Source organism: Rissa tridactyla, chromosome 2 (genome assembly GCF_028500815.1).
Source record: "Rissa tridactyla isolate bRisTri1 chromosome 2, bRisTri1.patW.cur.20221130, whole genome shotgun sequence".
In the NCBI taxonomy this organism is placed as follows: Eukaryota; Metazoa; Chordata; class Aves; order Charadriiformes; family Laridae; genus Rissa; species Rissa tridactyla.
Genome location: NC_071467.1, coordinates 164,816,601 through 164,842,846, shown reverse-complemented (window position 1 = coordinate 164,842,846; position 26,246 = coordinate 164,816,601). Strand labels below are relative to the sequence as shown.

General features: G+C 43.8%; 1 protein-coding gene across 17 annotated transcripts in view; it reads left to right on the top strand.

The window, feature by feature from the left end:
• Positions 1-26,246, top strand: part of OBSCN (obscurin, cytoskeletal calmodulin and titin-interacting RhoGEF) — a 200,245-nt gene that overhangs the window by 22,357 nt on the left and 151,642 nt on the right. For all 17 annotated transcript variants that reach the window (XM_054190395.1, XM_054190392.1, XM_054190391.1 and 14 more), the window contains exons 5-13: positions 3,974-4,276; positions 5,312-5,578; positions 6,429-6,704; positions 10,420-10,692; positions 13,776-14,051; positions 14,771-15,046; positions 15,754-16,029; positions 21,418-21,693; positions 22,390-22,665. In XM_054190395.1, coding sequence (XP_054046370.1) covers positions 3,974-4,276; positions 5,312-5,578; positions 6,429-6,704; positions 10,420-10,692; positions 13,776-14,051; positions 14,771-15,046; positions 15,754-16,029; positions 21,418-21,693; positions 22,390-22,665 — 2,499 coding nt within the window. The remainder of the gene's footprint in view (positions 1-3,973; positions 4,277-5,311; positions 5,579-6,428; positions 6,705-10,419; positions 10,693-13,775; positions 14,052-14,770; positions 15,047-15,753; positions 16,030-21,417; positions 21,694-22,389; positions 22,666-26,246) is intronic.

Sequence of the window (26,246 nt, the reverse complement as noted above, 5' to 3'; positions counted from 1 at the left end):
GAGACACGGAGGTAGCCTGAGGGTATGCTGGCTATGATAGGGAAGTAGATAGGTACCCTGAACGTTTTTGGCAGTGTATTTCCATTCTAGCAAGCAAAAACATCTGTGGAGGAACATCTACACACACACATGAAGCATTTCAGGGGCAGTCAAACATTCACCAAATTTGAAACATCTTACTTTGATTTTTAGCTTCTTAAGCTGTTTGCATTAATGTTATATATATATATATATATAAAAAAACAACCCACCAAAACAAAAACAAACAAACAAAAAACAACCAAAACAAAAAAAAACTGCAAGAAAAAGGGGAAACATAGTTTCCTCCCTTTTGTAGAGACCAACAAAGCTGTGTCCTCACTCATCCTCTCTTTGACATGACAAAGTTGGGAAGACCCTGTGAACTATGCTGAAAGAGTGGATTTTTGTCTTGATTAGCTTTACTGGGGGAGAGCTGGCACACCTGATCTGAGCAAGGGCTTGTGTTGACAGAGCAGTAGCAGCAGGTGCAGTGTAGTTGAGATCGGACCTGAAATGAAATTTTGGTGAACTTGCCTGATTTTATGACGCCTTATTTTGATGGCATTGCGATTCCTAGGCAAAAGCCGCTTCATTAAAGGCAGAGAACTGCATATGGTTTATGGCTCTGCTGCAGTTCCAGTTTGCATGTGAACAAGTCACCAATTCTAGTTACCATTTGGGAAGAATAATATTTCTTTTCTCCCACCACCACCTCCAAATTGCAATTACTAAATTCAGAAATGCACAGGTAGGGATCCAAGGCAAATGAACAGACAGGATCCTCCTCAGACATCAGCCACTGAAGAAAGACAGCCAATGAAGAACTGACCCTTTGATCCCTCAGCTTTCATACTGAGCATGGCAGATGGGATGGAACACCCTAATGGTCAGGTTTGGGTCACCTGTCCTGTCCCCTCCTCCCCACAGGTGCGACCCCTCCACAGGGTAAACAACAAACTCAGCTTACCCTGATTGCCACAGCAACAAATATAAGCAAGAGTCTCTCACTGAGCAGAGAGCTGGCTCTGCTCCACCCTAAACTAGGACACAGTGGTAAAAAGAAATCTTTAAATACAGGTCTAAAACTGCTGTGTTATCGGAACTTGGTTAGGGCATTCTGGTGCTATTGAGCTAAAACGTGGAAAAAATGAGGTAAGTGTCACACTTAGCATTGTCACAATTTCTAAGATATTTGGAAATCTTTAACATCCAACCAAACACCTCTTTGGTGGGAATGTCAAAGTTCAGTTTGATTTTGGACTCTGCTGTTTATGTTCTGAAGCAAGTGTTGATTCATGGAATAGAAAAAGGTAAGAAGTTGCCTTCCCACAAACAGGTATCTCTGAAGAAAATATTACGTTACGGTTTCTGATGGTAAGGTCAGGAGATCCGATTCCAGCGTCTAGTGTTTAGCTTAATGCTACTCTAATGGGACCTTTGGCATCTAGCTCTGAGCAGCAGTAGCTGTGCACAGTACTGTGCACCCCAAAACAATTCTGTGTCTATTTATGTAATGAAGGAAAACTGTATGGCACTGAGATTTCCTATTTTTACACTTCACGCATATCTGATTATCTGCTTGAAGAATCCTGTGTACTGTGTTTGCATCTTTTTCAATTAGCTGGACAAGATTGGTGTTGGTGGTTCTAATAGCATTTATCAGGCAAGCAATGTTTATATATTATTTGGTCAGTATTGTGCGTTGTTACTATGCCCGTTTTATAGATGGGTAAACTGAGGCAGAGAGCAGTTCAGGTGTCCCAGAGTCTGATTTTTTTATTTAGGCTCATTGTACAGGCTTCCCTATACTCATGAATACTTGAGTATCTGCAATGTGTGATTCATTTCAAGAGAGGTGATTCTGCCCCTCTACTCCACTCTGGTGAGACCCCCCCCTGCAGTACTGTGTCCAGCTCTGGAGCCCCCAACATCAGAAGGACAGTTGGAGCGAGTCCAGAGAAGGCCACAAAGATGCTCAGAGGGCTGGAGAGCCTCTGCTGTGAGGACAGGCTGGGAGAGTTGGGGGTGTTCAGCCTGGAGAAGAGAAGTCTCCAGGAAGATCTTAGAGCCCCTGCCACTACCTAAAGGGGGGCCTATAGAAAAGCTGGGGAGGGACTCTATCAGGGAGGGCAGCAACAGGACAAGGGGTAATAGTTATAAACTGGAAGAGGGGAGATTTAGATTAAATATTAGGAAGAAATTCTTCCCTGTGAGGGTGGTGAGACACTGGCCCAGGTTGCCCAGAGAAGCTGTGGATGCCCCATCCCTGGAAGTGTTCAAGGCCAGGTTGGATGGGGCTTTGAGCAACCAGGTCTAGTGGGAGGTGTCCCCGCCCATGGCGGGGGGGTCGGAACAAGATGGTCTTTGAGGTCCCTTCCAACCCAAACCATTCTATGATTTTACCCGTCTCACACACCTTCTTTAAACTGGGATGAATTACTCCTGAGTGTGCTGTTCTCCATGGGATTACAGTTGGAGTCTGGTTGACTGACTTGAACCAGACACCTAACTTTCAGGCAGCCAAAATTAAATGAAACTAATCCTTTACCACGCCAGTAGATGTGTAACTAGAGCATATCAGATAATTCCTGGTCTCTTGACCGTATCAGTGGCAGAACATAGTGAATGACTCTGATGGGATTTTAGCCTTCTCTCAAAGTTTCAAGAGGAATGAGGGGGAGAGTGTGAATCTTCATTGTGCGTATACCTGTAGGGATACATTTGTGACCTCAGGTTCCGTAAAATAGCCACATCTCATTGATCGTAGGGTCTCATGGTAGGGATATTTCTTTGTCATTTCCTTTTGAAGTTAATTGCCCAAACTGGCTCTGCATAAATTACTAAACTAGAGATCCCCAAGTGATACTCTTGGGGACACAAAGTTACAGCAGAGCTTCTGAGTGGGTGATAGCATAAAATTCAGAAGGAGCAGAGAGGACACATGCCCAGATGAAAGCGGCTGCAGAGAACAGCGAAACCTGTGTAACAAGCAACTGAGATCTCTGTAACTCTAAAAGTCATGCACTGTTTATCCATGTCTTTTATCTCTGAAATGTCCTGGTTGTACAACGTTTAGCTGTTCTTTGTTGAAACCTGCTGAGAATCTGGGCTGAAATGTTTAAGTGTACGACTGGAACAGGTTCTTGAGAAGAAACGGAGGACACAGACTCCTGGCACAGACTGCTTTTTATGGGATGGTTTTCCATTGCTGCACAGGATGCCACATCTGTGGCAAAATATTGCCACGCTCTTTCCTGATGCAATGGTGCCTTGCCACACATTGGTTCTCTTGGGCACATCTACGTTCTTGACTGTGGGGATGTGTATGGTTGAAATTCTGGGAGAAGATAAATACCAACACATTTACAATACTAGCGCAACTATCCCTGCGCAATGATGTCTAGTAAGCTGGTAGATGCGGGGCAAAGTTCTGCTGCCTCGCCAGACTAATCCCACTGATGCCTTTTATTTTTTTAGCCTGGATTCACACCAAGGAAGTGGAACAGGAGTTTGGTGTGCAAAATTCTGAGCAACCTCTGATGGTAGTTTTACCCATCTTCTGAGTGAAAATAACGAGCTGAGTGTTAGTCTGCTTTGCGCAGGAGCTGTGTAGGAAGCGGTGTGGGTCTGTATCTAGCACTGAAAACTTAAGCCTATGAATTGTTCATTGTAGACTCTTTGTGCAGACAATTGTAATGTTGCGTAGAAATCACTTATGTTTAGCTGTGGAGGTAGGAGTATTGTACAACTTTGTGTAATGCCACCCAAAAGCGTCTTCTATCCATTCTCTTGCTTTTCCTTCTCACATCAATGTTTTACGGAAGACTGTTAAGCTAGAGTAGCTTTCAGACCAGAGTAAGCTCTAGTTTTTTTTTTTTTCAGTGAGGCACGGTGGCTTTTTCACTCTGACATAAACTTCTTGCTCTGCTTTTTTTTTTTTCCCTTCGTGCAGCTCCCAAAAAACCTCCCACCCAACCCCCAGCTGACCCTGTGGTGAAAAATAAAACAGAAACCTCAGTGACGCTAGCATGGTCCCCTCCGAAGATTGACCGCCCTATTCCAATAGATGGCTACATCGTGGAACGCAAGAAACTAACCGGCTTCACCTGGGTGAGGTGCCACGAGTCTCATGTCCCTGTCCCAGAGTTCACAATGAGCAACCTGTTGGAAGAGGCTGACTATCAGTTCAGAGTGTCTGCAGTCAACGCCTACGGACAGAGCCCCTACCTGGAGTTCCCGGGGAGCATGCACCTTGGTGAGCACAAAACCATCATAAAACGGGTTGGTCTGTGTTGATCTGCCAAGTGGGTGCTCTAAAGAGTGGGTGTTTCCCATGACTTTGAGGAGAATAGCGCAATTGCACGGCAAAACCTTTTTCCCTTCACTGCTAGTTCTCCTGTCTCATTTCAACCACTGACCATCAATGTGTTTGGATTTCTGTGATAGAGCTGGGAGATATTCCAGTATCTCACAGCAGGCTGTGTGAGAGGCAGAGCTCTCTGCAATTGAACTTAAGCCTGTAAGCGCTTCTTCTGGATCTGATATGTAAGGAAAAATTGAGGTGGGCTTATAATATAATTTTCAATATATAAATGAGATATCAAACTTGCACCTAGAAAATATTTATAGGTGACCATACTGTCATGAAAACCAAGTTCCAGGCCGTATCTCTTTAATGTTAGAGTTACTAGGAGAAATATAGGGGGCTTACTTTATTTCTAGGGTGCCGATGTGCCCACAGAATCATTGTGTCAATGGGATTGCTTCTTCCTTTGATTCGTTGAACTGGAAAATATCCACACAGACTTTGATTATACCGTGTCTTGTTATTGTGTCATCCATTTCCCTAGCTGTCTGAACGTGCCTGTGTTTTCCTGCAATATCTAGAAGTGACTAGCAGGCTGGGTGTCCTCCTTAGGATCCTTCTGAAATCTAAGAATAATACCGGTTATTAAATAAATAGCACGCTTGTTGGGGAGTCAAAGTGTTTCAGGCTTGTTGTGCCTTTAAACGTCTTAGGGTGAAAAGATCAGTAAAATATGGCTGTTGGGCTTTCCCTGGAGAAAGAGGACTCACCCTAATGCCAGAGGTCAGTTACCTGCAGTTGTAGAAATCAAATCCTGTTGACCAACTGTGAATTGTCTTCCGTGCATGCAAACTGTATGAGGCTGCAGGATTTTATTCTCATGTCTTATTTACCCCAAGAACTTAATTTTTAGGAAGGAGTGTTCTCCGATGTGGCAGTTTTGTGTCCTTTGGTCTCAGAGATATGTGTCGTTCTTCTTCCCAGAACCGGTCCTGGCTGTGAAAACCCCCCTGACAACTGTCGAAGCTGTACCTGGAGGGGATGCCCTCTTTACTGTTGACCTCACGACGACATGTTCTGGCACTTGGTACCTTAATGGTAAAGTCTTACAGGAAAGTGAGACCTACATCATTAAGAGAACCCAAACTACTCACACTCTAATCATAAAGAACATCACCAAGAATGACGATGGAGCAGAAGTGAAATTTGTTGCCAATAATGTTGACACCAGCACCAAGATGAGAGTGAAAGGTATTTAATTTGATCATTGTCCTTTCTTCTTCCAGTCAAGGGGTGGTTGCTGTGACCTGGTGATTAGAACTGGTCTGGAGGCTTTCACTGATGCCTGGTCTGTAGGAAGTACCTGAAATCGCATCGTATGAACTAATGTGGGTCCTGGTAATGACCTAACCATGACAGCACAGAGTTCAGAGTGAATCTGTGGATCTAGCCAGCTGGTTGGTATCTGAACTAGGCTGCTTAACATCAGCTCATGAATTTCTGCAGTTCACAACCATCAGCGAGTGGTTTCTGTCACCAGATCTACCACTGTGGCACCTTAGAGCAATAATTGCAGCTCCAGGTTTGGCTAGTCGTTCTGACGGTAGTTGGGTCATTCAAAAGTAAAGGAGCACTAATTACTAACAGAGTTTTTTTTCCTTGGAGGCTTTTGAGTCTGCCATAGATGTGTGTGATGTAAAAGTTAGTATCGTGTAACTCAATTTAGCATTGAAAGTTGGGTGCTCCGGCTTTCTTCTACGAAATAACATCTGTATCTACCTACATTGCATGGCAAGAGGTGTCAAAAAGACATTCTTTCTGTTTGACTTTGGGTGAAAATCTCTGCAGAAGCATCTCTAGAATATTATTAAACAGTAGAAAGATGTGCATTTTGGTTTTTTGGGTTTTTTGGTTTGGTTTGTTTTTTTTTGAGGAGATCAGGTCTCCTGAACTGGAAAAAAATCGCTTGGTGTTGACATGAGTGTGAGGGCAGGAACAGGACCTAATACTTTTTCAAAGACCTCGCAGTCTGCAGCAGACACGTATCAGGGACATGTTAGCTCAATATAACTTGAAATAACAAAGTCTTTGTTCCTGACAGGTGCTGCAGTGAGATTTACTAACAAGAGCAGAGATGTAGAAAAGGTCTCTGCTCGGCTGCGGGAGGAAGCCAAACTTCAGGCTGAGCTTTCAGATGCAGAGGCTACTGTGAAGTGGATGAAGGATGGGAAAGAGCTCAAGGCCAGTGAAAAATATGAACTTCAAACTGTGGGGAAGAGGCACATCCTGAAAATCCGCAACACTGCAGCAGAGGATGCTGGAGTTTATGAGTGCACCTGTGAAGGGGACAAAATGCTCTATCAGCTTTCAGTGAAAGGTATGTGACTGCCTGGGCTGTTTTGTGGTAATGGCTTGCTCCCACCCTAAGCCAGCAAAGTCCCCAGGGGACAGAAAGGGAGTGCTCCAGGGGTGGTGCAGGGAGCTGTGGTAACTGCCCAGCAACGTCTGGCGTTGACAGTGTCTGTAGTCTCAGAGTAGGAGAACCTGGGAGTAAACTTGGGATCTAACACTGTCTCCATGGTAAGAACTGTGCTTTCACTCAAATTGATGTCTTGTTATTTCATGAGATTGATGATGGGTAGTGAAAAAGTGCTCTTGTGACGAAGGACATGATGCACGTGGTGGCAGGTCTGCCTTATACTTGCGATGTGGTAGCGGACAAGTCACTGAGGACCTAGTTCAACTCTGATTAAAGTCCTGATGGACCGAGATCATCTTGGCATTGTGGGATTTTTTTTGGTATTTGTTGGTTTTTTTTTTGTTTGTTTGTTTTCTGTCAATACCACAGTGAATAAAACCAGACCTTTCCGGGGCACATTACATGGTTTGACGCATTGTTATTTGTAAGGTCCTCAGATGGAAGGCTGTATAGAACAAGCAGCAAAATGTTATTCTCTTTTAATGTTTCCTGCTTGTTAGATTTGAACCAGTACTGTTTTATAGCTGCCCTGTTGTTTGGCTGTTCTTGCTTTCATGGCAGTCCCTCCCCTCCTGGTTGCCTGCTGCCTAGATGGGGGCACGTCCACTCCCAGAGTGAGACATGGAGTCTTGGACCTTTACCTTGAAACCAACAGCATTAACCTCCTTCCCATCTGTGCCATCTTTTATGAACTAGTTCATAGGAGAGTTTCCTCTGCCTTGAATGGGACCAGGTTTTGGCTGACAAGCTCTAGTGTAGCCCCAGACTGTTCCTCATGGGTATTTTCTAGATGTCTGCTGGGGTTCAGAGCGTACAACCTGACTCCAGGACAGTCCAGCCTCTTGTCAGACATTGTCTGGGTTGAGATCCATAGCTATTCTGCTTTGAACTGGCAAGTTCACTTTTTAAAGCTGTTTGATTTCTGCGTTTTGTCCTGTAACTCACTGCTCACCTTCTTCCCAGCAATGACCTCAGCGTTTCCGCACTGAGTACGTATGAGGTGCTTTGTCATCTTATTCTGCTGGCGTCTTGCCCTCCTTGGTCTCTGTAGAGACAACAAAGCCCCAGAGTAATGCGTGTTTTGCATTTGACAACTTGCTTGGTTGTTCTCAAAGAGCAAACTCAAAAGAGGCATGAAGAGAGCTGAAAAAATAATTATATAATGTGACTGGATTTATGGAGGGAGGAATTCACTGTCTACACTCGGCAGCTCTTCTTGATTTTGGCTTTCTCTCTCTGTGCCTCTTTAGCATAATTTTTCACACTAGCAGATCTTCCCACGGATGTAATTGAATTAGCTGATGGACATTTCCATGTGCTTTTCACTGTAATGTGACTGTCAAATGAGCAATCAATGCTATTATTTTAAAATCTGTGTTGACAAGCTGTGACTTAAGCGTCTGCGGTTGGTAGCTTGATTCCTGGAGAACCAGCTCTGATATAGCTCACCCTTGTAGGATGAGGCTCACAAATGCCCTTCCACTATTTTACCTTTCAGCATTGCCACCTTTTATCTGTTCCTCCTGTAAATCGGACACAGCCAGCTGGTGAATCGTTTAATGTGCAGGTCAGCTGCCTCTGGCCACGTGGGCATCACCTGGCTGCTGAGAGGCCACTGTGCCGAGCCACAGCCAGAGGCATGTCACTCGCTGGGACTCTTGCCCAAAAGAGCCCTGCTAGAAAGTACGCTTGCCCATTTATCACTGCAGTCCCTCCACTGCCATGCGGCTTCATGTGCCAGGCATCCTCTGACACATGACCTCCTGCGCTGAAACAGGACACCTGAGAAGTCTCCTTCAGACTCCCATGGTTGTATTTTTCACTCTGGTTTTCTGGGGAAGTGAAAGGTGCATGAATGAACCCATCTCCCTCTTCTTCCTCCCAAAACTTGTAACCTGTGGGCTGGGTTCCAGTAATGCTGATGGAGAAGGAGAGGTCTCGGCAGCATTCGGCTCCTGCAGGCTTCATGGGCGTAGGTGGTTGGGTAGAGGAGGAGGACTGTGGTGTTACCCTACTGAAGGGAAAGCTCCACTGTTATGAGTCATTAGAGAAACAGGAGAAAAAAAACCAAAAAACAAACCAATAAGAAAGGAGTTTTTTCCCTGGTTTAAATGCTTCTGGTACAACTTCTTTACCCATAGATATCACTTCTAATAAGCAGACTTAGTAAACCCTAGAAAACTGGTCTGGTGGGGACCTGGAGAGGTCAAACACAAGCTCCTGTCCCTGCCAGAAGCTGGTGATTGAATGGAGTCTCTTGAGGACCAGAACTGGAGAGGCCCTCGGCTGTACCATCACGTCCTTCCCTTCCCTTTCCCTGTTTATTTGCTCGTTGAGTATTTCTCAGTCTTAGATTGAGAGAGATTTGAGACTGGGGTTTTCTTTTTCTTTCCTACCTGTGTACTGCTTGGCAAGTCAGCTCACTCTTTGGTTTTAGGTGTCCAGGCTCTGCCGCTGTACAAGCCGATGGTTCCCCACCAAATATTTGTCTGTAATTAAAAGTGCTGTCACAGATTGGAGAAATCGAATGTCCTTAAAAGCAAGGAAACTAAATGCAAAATCCATCCATGTGGGTAGGGTATTTGAGACAAAGGAGAACCCCTGTGCGTGGCACCAGGACGCGACGCTGATAATAACACTGTTGGAGTGAAACTCTGAGAGTCACAATCAGCTGGTCCAGATAGTGGACTGTAACTGCTTGCTGCAGTATCAGTGGCAAAAGATAGTAACTCCTTTTGCCAGGCATTCTGCCAAGAGCTGTTAATTTGTATTCTGCAAGCATGTTCTTGAAATTAAGGAAAAAATGCGTACATAATCAAGGCTTTGATTTTAGTAGCTTTGGCTGCACAGTCCCAACAAAGTGACTGCATTGTGTGTGTTATTCTAAAATAATATGTTAAGAAGATGTTTGAAAATGAATTCCATTATCTAGAGAAAAATGGGACTGTCGTTTTAGGCTCATATTTTTAGCCAAGATACTGGTGGGTTTTTGAATATTTGCTTTGAGGCAATTGGTGATTCAATTATTTCACTATGTGTTTATATGGTGCCAGATTTATTATTTCTCTTCTCTTCTCTTCTCTTCTCTTCTCTTCTCTTCTCTTCTCTTCTCTTCTCTTCTCTTCTCTTCTCTTCTCTTCTCTTCTCTTCTCTTCTCTTCTCTGTGATATCTGTATATATTTTTAATCTAATATAATTTAATTTATCTAGATTATATTGAACCTCTTTTAGAGTTGATTTATTTGCCAGGTGGTTACAATACAAGGACTGAATAACCTTTGTTGCTTTCCCTCCCGTTTGCTTGTGCCGTATCTTTCCTCACCTCTCCCAGATATTTTCTTAAAGCCCTATTGCCTAGGAGTTCCTCTCCTGTTGGCTCAGCCTCCTGTGTTGTGTGTGCTCTGGTTTTTGGATGTGTGATAATCAATTACGTGGTTTATATAGGCTGGATTTTGGCTGCTTCTGCATCAGAATATAGTAATTAGATCCATAATTAAACATGCGTATTTGGTCTTATGATAAATTAGTACCTAATGTAAATGTAAGCATTGTATGTATTTACTGATGTCCATACAGTTCTTCACCAGTGCTGCATGTCTAATTTTTGTTTCAGCACTTGCAAACTTCATAAACAAAGAGAAAACTGGAGGAGTTATCAGGGCTGTCTCTGGAAAACAGGCTGAATTTGTTTCTGAGACCTCTGAAGCCAACATCATGGTCAAGTGGTACAAAGATGGCAAAGAAATCACAGCCAGCAAGAAATTCACCATGGAAGATAAAGGAAAACTGCATAAACTTGTGGCTTCGGCTGTGACAAAAGAAGACGAAGGGACATACACATGCAAAATTGGAGATGACACTCTTATTTTTGATTTAAAAGTCTCAGGTAAGTTTGTGATGCAAGTACGGGATCGGAGTCTGTGTCAGAAACTCAGGACTTTGTTCGTTATACTTGTCTTACCTCGTAAATTGCCAGATTTTTAGGCCATGATTGCAGAGCACTGTTTCAGAGACTCTGACCCTTACTGTGGTCCTTATGCAAAGCCACAACGTGGGCAAATAATATAACGATGCTGTTATGTGTTCAAGTCAAGTCCTGATTTTGAGAGTTAAGCCTCTCCTGCTGTTCCCAAAGGACACTGTGATCACTGAGACATCTCCCTGCAGTACTGTAAGTGAAGCCATTAGTTGATGGCACATGCCCATCAGCATAAAGCACGTGCTAAAGCACGTGGCTGTCAGGTCAAGCCCAGAACAGAAGTGCTTATCGCTGAAGCGTTCCAGTCCAGGATGGAGCCAAAGTATAAAATGACACAAGAATTTATCTGTGAAATTTGATAGCTGTGAAATTCAACTGATGCGATTTGCGTAGCCGGGTGGGAACCTTTCGTCTAAAAGTGGTTTTCTTATCATGTCTGAGGCCTAATTTTTAACCTGGTCCTAAATTACAAACTGAAACTTTGTTGAAAGCTTCTGGTGGTGTGTCTACATGTTGCAGTGCAATGCAATTTAAAAGAAGTGACAACTGGGTGCTTGTCACCTGTAACAGTGCATCCATGTTACCATGATGCTGTCCATCAGCTAACTACAAAACTCATCAGCGCTGATTAATCTCACGCAGCACTGGTTTTGAGGGATTGCCATGGGGTCTGCTGAGATGGAGGGTTTGCTTCCAGTTTAGAACTGGTGCTTGCTCGGTTATTCACTCTGCATCCTACCTCCAGTTCTCTTTGGCTGAGAATCCAACATTATGCACTTTGAGTGTAATTCATAGTCTCTGACTTTACCCACTGAAAAATTGGTCTGAAAGAGCCAACGAGGCCCTATCCAAACTGAATGATGCAGAGTGAAAGGTACCCCTGAAAGGCAATTTATACCATCTGATTTATAATGTTTAATGGGCGCTATCTAAGATGGATTTAAAAAGTTTTTTGGAGCTGCCTTTGTCTGGACATCAAGTACAGAGGAAGCCTCCGTGATTACCTGAGACTGGATATCTAACTTTTCGATGACCGCGTGTAGCTGAGGTGAATCTCACCTGTAACTCCTATGGCAAAAGATCACGTGGCTCAGACCAAGAAAGCTGCTATCTGCTGAGTAACTGTGTATCTCCACGAACTTTTTGATGAACACAGATTGAGATGCGGCCTGTTAACAAAACCTTAGCTAAGGCAACTCTCACCTTGTTTCATGTGTCATCATAAAAATTTTCCAGAGCGCTAAGAAGCACTGCACAGTCAGGGGATGGTCTCAGCGTGGGAGAGTAATCTGTCTTCATGGTGATGAGTTGCCCCAATAATCTTCAACTGCAGGACTTTGGAGGGACTATACCCTCCTCGGCCACCTAATTTTTTAAAAATAGATCAGTCCTAATAATTGCAATTTTAATGAAATATTTGTTCTCTGGTGCCACAGACGTGCCTGGCGTGGGTGTAGCATAGCAATTGTCCTTGGGATACTCAATGACTGAAAACAACAGTTGCTGCTAAAAGAAATGCAATACTAAGCTAAGGTTGGCTATAACCGACAGCCATCAGCTTGCTCCTCAGGCCAGGGCTGGCCTGGTGGTATGATGGGTATGAAATACCTGACGTGCTCATCAAATGTTGCTCGTTAGCTTAGGGACAGGGTGTGTTGGAAAGGTTTGCTCACATTTTACACGCAAGGTGCCTGTCCTCACTTAGTTGCCTTTGCTTTTACCTCTAGAAATACACTTGCAAAAAGAACCCGAGCTGATTAAAATACTAAATTGTTGCTGCACACATGACACACGCTCATACGTCTGGCCACCAGTTAGCAGAGTCTGAGCTGAGGTATCGAAGCAGGAACATCTACAGCTTGAGCTATGAGAGTTGTGAGCAGTTGTGAGTTCTCTACCGTGAGGATCAGCTTCAGCAGAAAGACGTGACGCTATTGCCCGATGTATTAACTTAGTCCTCTTGAAGTTGGAGAATATCTTATCAATGAGATTGTCCCATATGTACCCTGATCTGGTCTGGGGAAGAATTAGTTCAGTGTGACTGATATTTTGAACACGGGGCTGCCGTAATGAGCTCAGAAATATTTAAAGAAGGCTCCTCATCACTTCTAACAAGATTTTCTGAGACTTTTTAGATCCTTTCAAAGCTGTTTGTGTAGTCAGTCATCAATACATATTCCCTAGCACTTGCTTGAAATAAGAAACAAGGAATGGTGATTAAGAAAGGAACTTGAGGGCATCTCAGCTTGATTTAAAAGATCCAGAAGGATGTAAGAGAGATGAATGTGATTGCACTGTAACTGAGAGCAATTATCTGAAGATCAGAGAAGGAATTTGCACCATCTGCCAGAAAGACAGGCATCAACATTCATGTGTGTGATGAGACAGGAGCTGTGAATTCAAACACACGTCAGGCTTTATGGTGTCATGATGTTGGTCCGGGTTCGGCTCGTGGCTCTGGTAATAGAAACCACCGTGTCTGTGCTCTGTAAGAGCTTTCATGCCTGACTTCTGAAAGGGGCCAGAAAACGGATGCACATCAGTTAGGTGGATTTTGGTTATGAATCCAGGTAGGCATGGACTCATGTCTATCTAGAACTTAGTAGGGCCAGTATTAATGCCCCAGTGTAGACCTAATGGACTGATATAGTACAAAGGATTCATCAACACTCAGCTCCCAAACCATTAGGTACTAACTCTCTGGAAGATTTAAAACTTGGACAATGACTTCCCCAGTAGAGAGAACGCTGCTGTATCTCTGGAGGGACTTTTCTGACTCATAACCAAAGTTTATTGCCATAACTGTTAACACTGTCATCGTTACACTGCAATCGTACCATCCACACATATGTACATTTGCACCTCCAGAGGCAAAACTTGATCACCTAAGTGTGATTAGCAATGAAATAACATTCAGTCATTACTGTTTCTCAACATTGTGCTGATAAGCCTGAACCAAGGCATAAACTGCTTTTTCTTTTTCTTTCCAGACGAAGCTGTTAATTTTGTCAACAAACCCAAAACAACTCCAGAAATATTAGTCAGTCCTTCTGAAAACCTTGAGCTGGTGTGTGAGGTGTCAGCTGTAAGTGGAACTGTGGTATGGAAGAAGGATCAAACTGAGGTGAAGCAGGACCAGAGGACAACAGTCGTCTCCCAGGGGACACACCGCAAGCTCATCATCAAGAAGGTGACAAAGGAAGACCAAGGGAGCTATACCTGTGAAACGAAGGATGACAAAACAACATTCCAAGTCAAAGTCAGAGGTGAGAAAATGCTAGAAATGCCAAAGATAAAAAAATAGTCCATTTTAGGTAGTATCTTACATTGGAGGATCATCTTGCAACCTCTCTGGGGTGAAATATTTCAGCCGTAGGACTTGATTTTCAGCCAACTATCATATCACCACTTTATACACACGCTTATACATCCATGACTAGTTATAACCACAAAAAATTGGTGGGCAAGGATGGTAACTTCTGCACCTCTCATAATTAGCAGAAAAACTCATGCAGAATCACAATGCGAGACCATAGCAGAGGTGCAGGGGTAAGGAAAAGGGAAGGGGGAGGTGTTTGAAGAGCTCTGACTAGATGGAGAATGACTGAATTTGAGTGATCCAAATAGGCAGAAAAAGAGCAATGGTTCCTGGATATGAAGACACAAAGGCTTCTGATTCACTGGAAGCTTGGAGAGGCATAGGAAGAGAAAAAGAGAAGAGGGAGGAGGGTTCAGGCAGTGCATGTTGGTGCTCTAAGTCCCGTGTTCAAATCTGTAATCAAATGGTGAGTTTTTTGACTTTATCACAGAATTCACCTATTCATCTCGAATCAACAAAATTAGAGGTGAAGGTGCTTTCTTGTCTTGATGGGCCATCATGATGCTTCCTGTCAGGGGCAAGTATAATGAAATAGGGGGAACTTGATTAAGCACTGGAGAAGGTAACTGCAAAAAGTTATGTGTGACTATTGTGGCTTTCTTACAGAGACAGAAGACGTGTTTACAAACAAGGACAAGGTACAAAGGGAGGTGAAGGCCGTCCTGACACAAAATGCCACACTGAGCTGTGAGGTGGCCCAGGAGAAGACCGATGTGAAATGGTACAAGGAGGGCAAACTGATCACCTCGAGCAAGAAATTCAAGGTGGAGTCGGAGGGCAAATCGCGTCGTCTGGTGGTGGGTCAGGTGGAGAAGAAAGATGCTGGGGAGTACACCTGCGAGGCTGCTGGCCAGAAACTGACCTTCAAGATTGATGTTACAGGTGGGAGATATGTTCTTTCTCATCACAGAAAGGTCCATGAGGTCCCCTTATGACAGAGCAAAATGAATCACTGTCTGGGCTCCAGCGTCTGTGTAGCCTAGATCTTCATTGAGTAGTGTGGGAGATCAGGGCAAGCAGCTTGTGTGCATCCACTGTCACACAGATGCCTCTAGCTAGATGTCTTCATCTGTGAGCTGAATCCCACTTGGTGGTCCTTGTTGTTTTTTAATTTCAGAGTAAAGAAAAATTAAACAGGTTTACATGTGCTGTTGTAATATCTAGGGATAAAGGTAGGGTCAGCTCCCAGATGTGTAGGAAAATAGATCTGGAAGAAGTCAGAAAACAGGTCTGCTCAAGAAGTACCTAGAATGGACAAGGCTTACATATGGGTCCTGGTTGCAGATGAGATTGGGAGATTTTTTTTGTGCATTACATTAGGGAAGAAAAAGTCACATTTCTTGTGGAGATAGGAAGAAGCCGAACTCCTGAGGCACTGGATCATTTTGCTCAAAAATGATAGAATGGCTGATGTGTTGTCCTCAGGGTGTACAGAGGGCCATGTCCTGTCTGAGTGTATCTTTGCTGTGGATGAGACCATTCCAAAATGACAGAACTATGGGAAGTTGTCACATTTTTCATTTGGGTTTGAACACTTTGGACAGCGTGAACATATATGTGAACTTTAAATTTCTTTTCCCACCCCACAGAAGAGGAGGATGCATTTGTCAACAAGGAGAAGGTGCAGAAAGAGGTGAAAGCTGCACTATCAGAAAATGCCACCCTGAGCTGCGAGGTGGCCCAGGAGAAGACCGATGTGAAATGGTACAAGGAGGGCAAACTGATCACCTCGAGCAAGAAGTTCAAGGTGGAGTCGGAGGGCAAATCGCGTCGTCTGGTGGTGGGTCAGGTGGAGAAGAAAGATGCTGGGGAGTACACCTGCGAAGCTGCTGGCCAGAAACTGACCTTCAAGATTGTCGTCACAGGTGAGAGATGTATTTTGGTTTTTGTTTCATTGCCTTCTTTTTGTGTCTGGGTGTCTTCTCCTGTTTTCTCTGTCAAAATATTAGAAATGTTAGACCAGCATCAGAAAGTACTTTAAGCTACCATTTCAGGGAGGTTGTGTAGGACTGGGTAGTTATACTGGTTACCTGTAGGAATCCTGATATCAGCTTCTCGACTCCCTGTACATCTCCTTAGGCTCAGATGCTGAATCAAGAGTTTTTGTTTAGCAGGCACTGGGCTAAACGACCTCTTCCAATTTGATCATTAGTTTTGCTATTCCTCCTCTTATTATTGCTAGTCGTTCACAAAAGTCTGTGTTTTCTTCCCTCTACATTTCATCTTTCCTTTACATGTCTTCTCTCCTAACCAGAGAATTACTTCAATTTTTCCACAGTCTGGCAATGCAAACACGTGTGAACACAGCCGCTAACTCCATGCACCCTGAAACTTTTGTGGATGATGAAGTGAAATAGGCACAGATACGCACAACTTGAATTATGATTCATATTTAACAACCTTTCCTCCAGCTCTTCCCCTACCAATTCTTTGATTAGCAGCTGTCATTGGATACGCAACTATGATTTGTGCAAATACTTGTCTACCAAGCGATATTTAAACAGTAGCATTTACAACGCCCCTACTTCATTGTGGCTGCATTTAGAAGGTTTGGGAGTTAGTGGTAGTGTATTGTCCTAAAAATTTCAGATCAGCTGCACCGCTTGTATCTGTGTGCTGACCGTTCATGGCGAGTCCTACATCTGTAATGATCAGTCATGTGTAGGAATGTTTATTTGTATTTTCATTTTTCTCCTTACCAGCATGATTTAGAGTCTGAGGATTTAATATGACTCTGTTCTTTCACTCCGACTACGCTAGAGATTTCTTTGGTCTCAGTATATTTTGCAAGAGGTCCAGTAAATTTTATCTCAGGCTCTAGGCAGCCGTGGACATGTCAGCTAAATTCTGAGTGATCATTTCTGAATTGGATGATAAGAAAGGGTTTGGTTTGGTTTTTTTCATATTCATAACACTTTGCTGTCTTTGCAGCCAAATGCCTCTCTGTTAACGTTACACTTGTCTCATATTCTGAGCTGATCAGAACAGGGAATCTATTTTCTCCTCTGCTTTCTTATGGCATCAAACTCACTGGGACCGTAATGCTGGCAGAGGTCTGGCGTTTCATCAAGCTATGTAGAAGAGCAACTGTGTTGGGAGCCTATTGACTCTCCTGATTGCAGCCATGCTGGAGACCTGAAGTCCTTGCAGGGCATAGCTCACGTGCTGTTCCCTTGTAAAGGTTGCAGTCTTCACTGCTCTCCCACTCTCCTGGGGCATCCTGCTCCCTCCGTTGTCTTTGTGCAATGTGCAACTGCTGCTAGAGCACAAAGCTTTGCTACTCCCTGAAGCGTATATTGTAATTCCCGCTCTGCGCGGGGTACCCAGGGTGCGAGTTGGGGCACTTTGGCTCTTTGTCATGAATTGTGTAGCTCATGCTTTTCACTCAGGGAGCTGCCAGCTTCAACGAAGGATGGATGACAGAAAAGCCGGATTTGAGAGGCATCTTTCAGAGAAAACCCAACATGGGCATTGATAGAAAGACCATGGCATGGATTGGTATAAACCAAGTTCACGCTCAGCTGCTGGAATTAGTTCATACATTCCTGCAGAGGTGGAGTCAGAAAACACAGATATTTAGTGCTTTTACACTTGAATTTCTCTAGCTGAAGGCTATTCTTAGCTGTCTGCCTCGGAAACCAAAGGTTTTCAGTTCTCTCTCAAACCGGATGACTTCACGGCTGCACAGGGTAATGTAACACCTTTCCCCCTCTGTCGTAAGCGGAGAGTGCTTGCCTAGCTACGGTTGCTGTATTTCTCATGTGTACGACTGTAACATGACATGCAAGTCCAGCGCTCACTGGAAAATGATCTAGTGTGAAAGTCAGGAGGGATTATGAGTACTCTGAGTGGTTGCTCTTTCGCTGCAGAAATCCTCATCTTACTAGATTATCCCAAAGTGCAGTGGCTTTCTGAGTCTTAATTTATCCTGTTACCATTGCACTCGGAAAGCTTTTCAGGGTTCCTGTACTCCAGGGCTCTGCTGGTAGCAAAAAACTTTCCCTGTTTAAGGACAGCTTGAAGGTTAGATGCTCGGCGTTGAGTATTGTGATGCAGCTACGGCTTTTTGGTTTCATATTAACAGAACCAGGTGCTGCACACCTTGGGACTGGGCTCGGTGTGTAGCCAAAAAAGCTGATTCTGCAATCTCATTATTTCAAGATTCATGATATCAAATCAAATCCTTATTTGCAGAGGACCAAGGCTTCCTGTCCTGAAAATGGTTTTCCTCAATTTCAATGGAACATCACTAACCAGCTGCAGCTGAGGTTGGAAATGTCATCTGAATGCTTGTTTAACTTTAAAATAAGTTTCTAGGACAAATTACTGGCTAGTATAAATCACTTCATAAGCTGATTAAAAGATTTGGTCACATTTCCTACGACTATAAAAATGTTTAATGTTAAAGGCCAAGAATGCAGAGGACAAGTGAGCATCTGGAATATTCCTGCCCTGCTAAATAGAAATTTTAAATACAGTACCCATTTACTCAAACTGGTTTGTGACTCTTTGTTTAGAGCAGCCTTCATATTCATGATCTGAGTTGTAGATGGAAGTTGGAATGTTTGTCTTTTTGCAACCAGTTTTGAAGGCAAACCATGGTGTGTGTTTGAGCTCTTTTAGATCCAAATTGCTGCTTAATCTGCAAATGGGCTCACGTGTGCCTTTGAGCTTTGCATCACTCACCAGCGACTATGTATGCTGCCTCGTTAATGACAATGACACCCCCTTACACCCCTTCTACAGTCAATATAAACAGAGGAGCTCAAATTTAGAGCATGTAAACTGGGTTGCTGCTTCGACTGACTCCCTGTAGGACCTCTCTCTTTCCATGGACTGTGCAATATTGATGGCAAGCCTATGGTGTGGATCCCGGGATTGCATGTAGTGCCGTGGTCAGCAGTGAAGGAGCTTGACCTGAACTTACCCCTACTCCTTGTCCTCCCAGGCAGCTGCTGCCACTCAGAGAACAGACATGACAGAGGCGTATGCAGAGGAGAAAGTCATCAAGGAGGAGTAAAGGATGGCACTAGGAGGCTGCAGGGAGTGACTGGGGGGAGGAAGGCAGTAGCACAGGTTGTGGAAGTGCAATGTGCCCTTGTAGCCAAGAAGGCCAATGGTCTCATGGGGTGCATTAAAAAGACTGTGGCCAGCAGGTTGAGGGAGGTCATCCTCCCCCTGCCCCACACTCTGCCCTGGTGAGGCCACATCTGGAGTACTCTGTCCAGTTCTGGTCCTACAGTTCAAGAAAGACAAGGAGCTACTGAAAAGAGTCCAGCGGAGGGCTATGAAGGGTGATCAGGGGACTGGAGCATCTCTTTTGTAAGGAAAGGCTGAGAGACCTGTGTCTGGTTTAGCCTGGAGAAAAGAAGACTGAGAGGGGATCTCATCAATGCTGATCTATATCTAGAGGTGTTCGGAGGATGGGGCCAGACTCTTTTCAGTGGTGCCTAGTTGACAGGACAAGGGGCAACGGACACAAACTGGAACACAGGAAATTCCATCTCAACATGAGGAGGAACTTTACTTTGAGGCCAGCAGAACACTGGCACAGGCTGCCCAGAGAGGTGGTGGAGTCTCTGTCTCGGGAGACATTCAAAACCCACCTGGACGCGTTCCTGTCCAACCTGCTCTAGGTGAACCTGCTTTGGCAGGGGGTTGGGCTAGATGATCTCTGAAGGTCTCTTCCAACCCTGACTATTCTGTGATGGGGTTCACCATAACTGCCAGGGAGAACCAAGAGCTTCCCAAGTCACCTTAACCAGGTGAGGCCTGAAGCTGGGTAGAGGAATTATCTTCCATTCTGGCACTGCAACTGAAAAGCAATGGCTGCCCCATACACTTACTAGTCCAGTGTTTATTTTGGAGCTTGTGCTTCTGTAGAGCAGTGAAATCACGGACTTCAATGCTCAAGTACATACCTGGAACTCAAACAGGCAAAGGCAGCCTATGCTAAATGCTGGGCAGTTGTTGTTATGTGATGTCAATCATGTAGGCATGCCAGAAATGTTTTATACTTCTTATGCAGTTATTTATTACAGTAAATCAGTGGAAAAGTACCTAAAGGGGGCCTACAGAAAAGCTGGGGAGGGGCTGTTTACAAGGGTATGTAGCGATAGGACAAGGGGCAATGGTTTTAAACTAGAGCAGGGTAGGTTTAGATTAGACATTAGGAAGAAGTTCTTTACAACGAGGGTGGTGAGACACTGGCACAGGTTGCCCAGGGAGGTGGCGGAGGCCCCATCCCTGGAGACATTCAAGGCCAGGCTTGATGAGGCTCTGAGCAACCTGATCTGGTTAAAGATATCCCTGCTTACTGCAGGGGGGTTGGACTAGATGACCTTTAGAGGTCCCTTCCAACCCAACACATTCTATGATTCTATGAAAAAATGGGAGACCCCATTTATTTAGGGTCTGTCTGTCCTCCCACATCTCAAATATACGCTAATATAAAAGCTAACAGGGACCACACCAGTTATGGGTAAAAGGAGGACCAGGTAAAACAACCATTAAAGTAAATGGTAAAGATGCAGTTTATCAGTCAGTCCTACTTAGCAAGGTGACAACTGAATCTTTTCAATGCATAAAACTAACTATTTACACAGGGTATCCTTTTGATGCCAACTCCGCTTGTTGAGATGGAAGTTCTAAGTGGTACTGTGGAAGAAAGTGACTTCAAACACTTCATTCTTGTTGCCTGTGTTAAGTATTAAGAGAAGATTCCTTATGGCCAGTTTTCTGAAAAATTAGAGATTTCTGAGGAAAGAAAAGTATATTTCAAATTTTATAGGCCAGTTTTATGAATATTGTAGGCCCAGTACATTTCCATATTGAGAGCTGTATCTTTGTCATTTCTTTAGGATTGAGTTACAATACCAAGGTGCTGGTAAACTCCTGTAAATAATGTGATAGTTGAGACGGCAACTCATAATTGTGGTGTATTTGGCTAGTTCCAAATGTGGAGTGTAGGATTATCATAAAGACACAAAGCGGGAAATTTATCTTTGTCTTCATTGTAAGAAATTTGTAAATGAAGTGCTGGAGCTGTTCCTGAAGACTAGTCAGAGAGGTATGATAATTATATGGACTGTGTTTTGAGGGTGCATTGTTCTGTGTGATAAAAAGAACTGCAAGTTACTTACAAAAAATGATCCTGTAGAGCACCTACACAGAATACATGTAATATCTTCTTGTTGAAAGCTAATTTATTTATATCTTATGTATTTTTTTTCCCTAATGTTTCCCTATTTCAGAGGCAGAAGACGCATTTGTCAACAAGGAGAAGGTGCAGAAAGAGGTGAAAGCTGCACTATCAGGAAATGCCACGCTGAGCTGCGAGGTGGCCCAGGAGAAGACCGATGTGAAATGGTACAAGGAGTGCAAACTGATCACCTCGAGCAAGAAGTTCAAGGTGGAGTCGGAGGGCAAATCGCGTCGTCTGGTGGTGGGTCAGGTGGAGAAGAAAGATGCTGGGGAGTACACCTGCGAGGCTGCTGGCCAGAAACTGACCTTCAAGATTGTCGTCACAGGTGGGAGATATGTTCTTTCTCATCACAGAAAGGTCCATGAGGTCCCCTTATGACAGAGCAAAATGAATCACTGTCTGGGCTCCAGCGTCTGTGTAGCCTAGATCTTCATTGAGTAGTGTGGGAGATCAGGGCAAGCAGCTTGTGTGCATCCACTGTCACACAGATGCCTCTAGCTAGATGTCCTCATCTGTGAGCTGAATCCCACTTGGTGGTCCTTGTTGTTTTTTAATTTCAGAGTAAAGAAAAATTAAACAGGTTTACATGTGCTGTTGTAATATCTAGGGATAAAGGTAGGGTCAGCTCCCAGATGCGTAGGAAAATAGGTCTGGAATCATGCTCAAGAAGTACCTACAGTGGGCAAGGCTTACGCTGGAGTCCCAGTGGCCGGTGAGATCAGGCCCTTATGTGTGCATTACATTAGGGAAGAAAAAGTCACATTTCTTGTGGCTCCAGGGGGATGGGAACAACCTTAACTCCTGGAGCATTGGTTCATTTTGCTCAGGAATGGCTGATGTGTTGTCCTCAGGGTGTACAGAGGGCCATGTCCTGTCTAAGTGTATCTTAGGTGTGAGTGGGACCATTCCAAAATGACAGAGTTGCAGGAAGGTCTCATGAGCAGGGTGTTGTATCTGGTTGTGAACATTTTGGACAAAATGAATATACCTGTGATTTTGAATTGCTTCTCTCACCCCACAGAAGAAGAGGATGCATTTGTCAACAAGGAGAAGGTGCAGAAAGAGGTGAAAGCTGCACTATCAGAAAATGCCACCCTGAGCTGTGAGGTGGCCCAGGAGAAGACCGATGTGAAATGGTACAAGGAGGGCAAACTGATCACCTCGAGCAAGAAGTTCAAGGTGGAGTCGGAGGGCAAATCGCGTCGTCTGGTGGTGGGTCAGGTGGAGAAGAAAGATGCTGGGGAGTACACCTGCGAGGCTGCTGGCCAGAAACTGACCTTCAAGATTGATGTCCCAGGTGAGGGATTATCTTACCAAATATCTTTTTGCTGTAGGTATAATGAAAGTTTCCTACTGACATAGATTTACTTCCAGCCGTGGTCTCTATCGGTTTACAACGGAACTTAAGTGGTTATTCTTAAAGGTCGAGTATTAAATGCATTGGGAAAAGTCCACTTAGGCTAATATTCTTTCCCTGATTTTGACCAGCAATGATTATTAAGAAAAACGATGTAAGAATAAGCCAAGCACACAACAATCCTTCCATGCTTTAGGAGTCTGTAGTTCCACTCTAAGAATCTGTAGTTTCCATTTGTGCTGGGACAGAGTTTTTCCTGCCTCATCTATATAAGACATGTCTTTGCTGAGAGAGTTTGGCAATATGACTTCGTGAGGACTTACACAACACATACAACTTTGAAGGTCAGTTCACATCAGCATCCAGTAGTTTGTGTATGCTGGTGAATCATCAGTGCATACATTTCTGTCCTTTCTGCTAGTTATTTTTGAGGAAAATATTACCCGGTACTTCTTTTCTCATCATCCTTGCCTCTGTCTTGTTTGAAAGGGTTATGAGGAAAAAAAAAAACAAACCTAAATTTGATGTAGGTGTTTTTTTTCTGACTCTGGACCAGAAGAAAACCTTAAAGATGTCTGCAATTAAAAGCATATCCCGGGAAGTGATGTGTGACAATTCAATTGGATTTGGAGCAAAGATTTGCCCTGTCTTTCTTTCAATGAATTCACTCAATGCTAGAATCTAACCAAGTCTATTAGGAAGGGTGTGCATCTACGCAGCCTGGTGCACCAGCCAAACCTCTGAGCTATTTATTTTGGACCCAGCTATGAGTGTGGTTATGTACCTTCCATGCTGGAGGTGGCTTGTGGCTGGCCTGCTCCCAGCATGGCCAGAGTAAAAGCATGACATTAGAGCACTGAGACTCATGTGACTGCCGGTCGTGGGACTTGCTGAGGTACAAAGTTATTTGGTTTCATTCTGGTCGCTCTGCCATGTCTGCATTCTGTGATACGCATTGCTGGGGGGTGAGACTACAAGGAAATTGGAGACAAATTTGCCTCGTTCTCCTTTGTGGATGGCAACTCTCCTTTGTGCCAGAAAAACTGTGTTAACACTTATTCCATGTCTCCGTTATGTGACTTTTTTTTTTTCCTATAGCTCTGTGCAGGTTGTAGGAATAGCACAGGGTAAGACGGAGATGATTATTTCAAACAGTGAATGTCTTTGATAGCAGAAGCTGTTAGAAAAATTGTACCAGATTATAAATGAAACTGTGAAAGGCGGAAATTAACAAACACTCTTTGAAGGAAGAGCTCTTCTCAGCTTCCTGTGGAAAGATCTTCTCACCTGGGACCAGGAGAACTTTAACCTCTGCTGGATGCAACAGGACACTCAAGTTCCCTCAGCTGTTGTTCGTGCTTGTAACCTAGCCCAAAGGTGTTTCTCTGAGCAAGGAAAGACATTGACAGAACTTAACGTCAGGTTGTATGAGACCTTTGGATGAAAACCCAAAGATTGGCCTGCTTTTAGGGCTTCTGAGAAACAATCATATTCGTGAGAGAAAATCCTATGTCTTGGACATTGGGGGTTCACTTTTTTGGGAAATAGCACCGTTCTCTGCAGGTTGATGTGGGGAGAACGTCACTATTGCCAATCTTCTCTGCATCTCACATCCTCTCTGTAAACAGGGATAAGAAGAGTGTCCTACCTTATGGAAGTGTTTTTCATATGACAGGCTTTGGGATACTTGGGTACCATGGAAAAGGGGACAGGCATTTTGTTTGCAAGACATAGATGAGTGTTGCCCAAGCCCGTTGCTGCCAAAGAGAGGTTGTTACTCAGATTTTGCAAATGGGTAAACACGAGAAAGGAGAGCAGAGAAGAATAGGCTCCCTCTTGCCACCGAGAGGTTTACTGGTCACTTTAAAGGCAGAAATGGTGGGAGCCATTTGGGTTCCCCTTCAAGATTGCTGGGGAAGTATGCTGTAGAACCAGAACTGGAAAATGGATCCTCTGACCCTCTGTGCTTTCATCCTAGATCACCTTGTTTTTTCACCTTGCTACAACTGAGCAGGCGTACCAACTAGACTTGGTGTAGAGATGTACCATTCACCTCAGGGAAATTCACTCAACTGAAAGCTCTCATTGAAGAAAGTTGCCCAGGATGGAACATAATGTGTGAGCTTAGAAGTCCCTCACTCAGTTAACCTCCTCGTGTAACCTCCATTGCTTTGTAACGAAGGGCAAAACATCTACCTAGAGTGAGGGTAAGAACCAAAATAAACAAATTAGCCTGTAGGACAACACCTTTTAGGAGCTTTGGCTTGTTTTCTTCAGAACTGTGATACAAATATCTCTGAAACATGAAACTCACGCTCTCTGCATCATGACCTGCTTCTTCCCTTGTCTACATATATTTCTGGTGCTGGAATACCCCTTGCTAGGTGTCTTAACCTCATTCACGAGCTTGGATCCAGCCTGACTTTTGGCAAATCTTGCTTTATTACTGCAGTTCCTGATCTCAGAGACACAGCTTTCCAGCAGAGCTCTCCTTTTCTCCTTTCCTTATTTGTGCTTTGCCTTTTAAAGGATTTTAAAGGGCAGTTACATATTTTTTAGCTGGTCTTGCTGATCTTTTCCTTTCAGCTTTTCCACTAGGTAAGATGTAGATTCTGAACGCTCTAATGTGAAGATACCAGGTACTACATTGAGTCTTGAACAAATTGTTCATCTTTTCTTCCTGAATCAGTTGTCATGATTCATACAAGTTTGCTATTCCTAAATAAGTATGTTACAGAGATATTTTTGTTAATGCCTCTATTTACTTTAGACTAGATCATCTTACGATCCCTATATCCAAGGTTATTTCCCCTGCCTAGCTTCTAAAATTATGTTCTTGGAATTTGCCAAAATAAAGCCTAAAATCAAATTACTGTTCTTAATTCAATGTCTGCCTGACCGGAGAATTTGACATCTGGAAATCCAAGGTGCTATTGGCAGAGCTCCAACAGAGGCAACCAAGATGACTAGAGGACTGGAGAACGTCGTATTTCTTCAGGTTGGAGAAAAGGCAAAGGGGAGTGTTTATTGCAGCCTGTAACTACCTAATGGGAGGATATAGAGTCCACAGCTCCACGTTCTTCTCAAAGATGCATGGTGATAGGAGAAGAGGCAGAGTATAGCAGCTGCAACATGAGAGGTTCTGAAAAGATATTCAAAACTTACACCATGAGGGTGGTCAAGCACTGGAAGAGGAGCCTTGAGGCAGTGGCATCTCTCTCACTGGAGATATTCAGAATGCAATGGGACATGGCCCTGAGTAACTCAATGTAATTTTATCTGCTGTGAGTGGGGAAGTGGGACTGGATGACTTCCAGAGATCACTCCTCCTATCCTAAATTATTTTATGACTGTGATTTTTGTACTATTAGTAGCACATGTTCTGTAGAATATATCTGGGAAAGGATGCTGTTTCATAAGGACACAACTCCATATAAATCTTTCTGCAGGAACTCCAGTTGTTATGCATCCATTTCATAACCCTTATCGTTTTTTTTTCCTGAAAATTACTTGGACCTAAG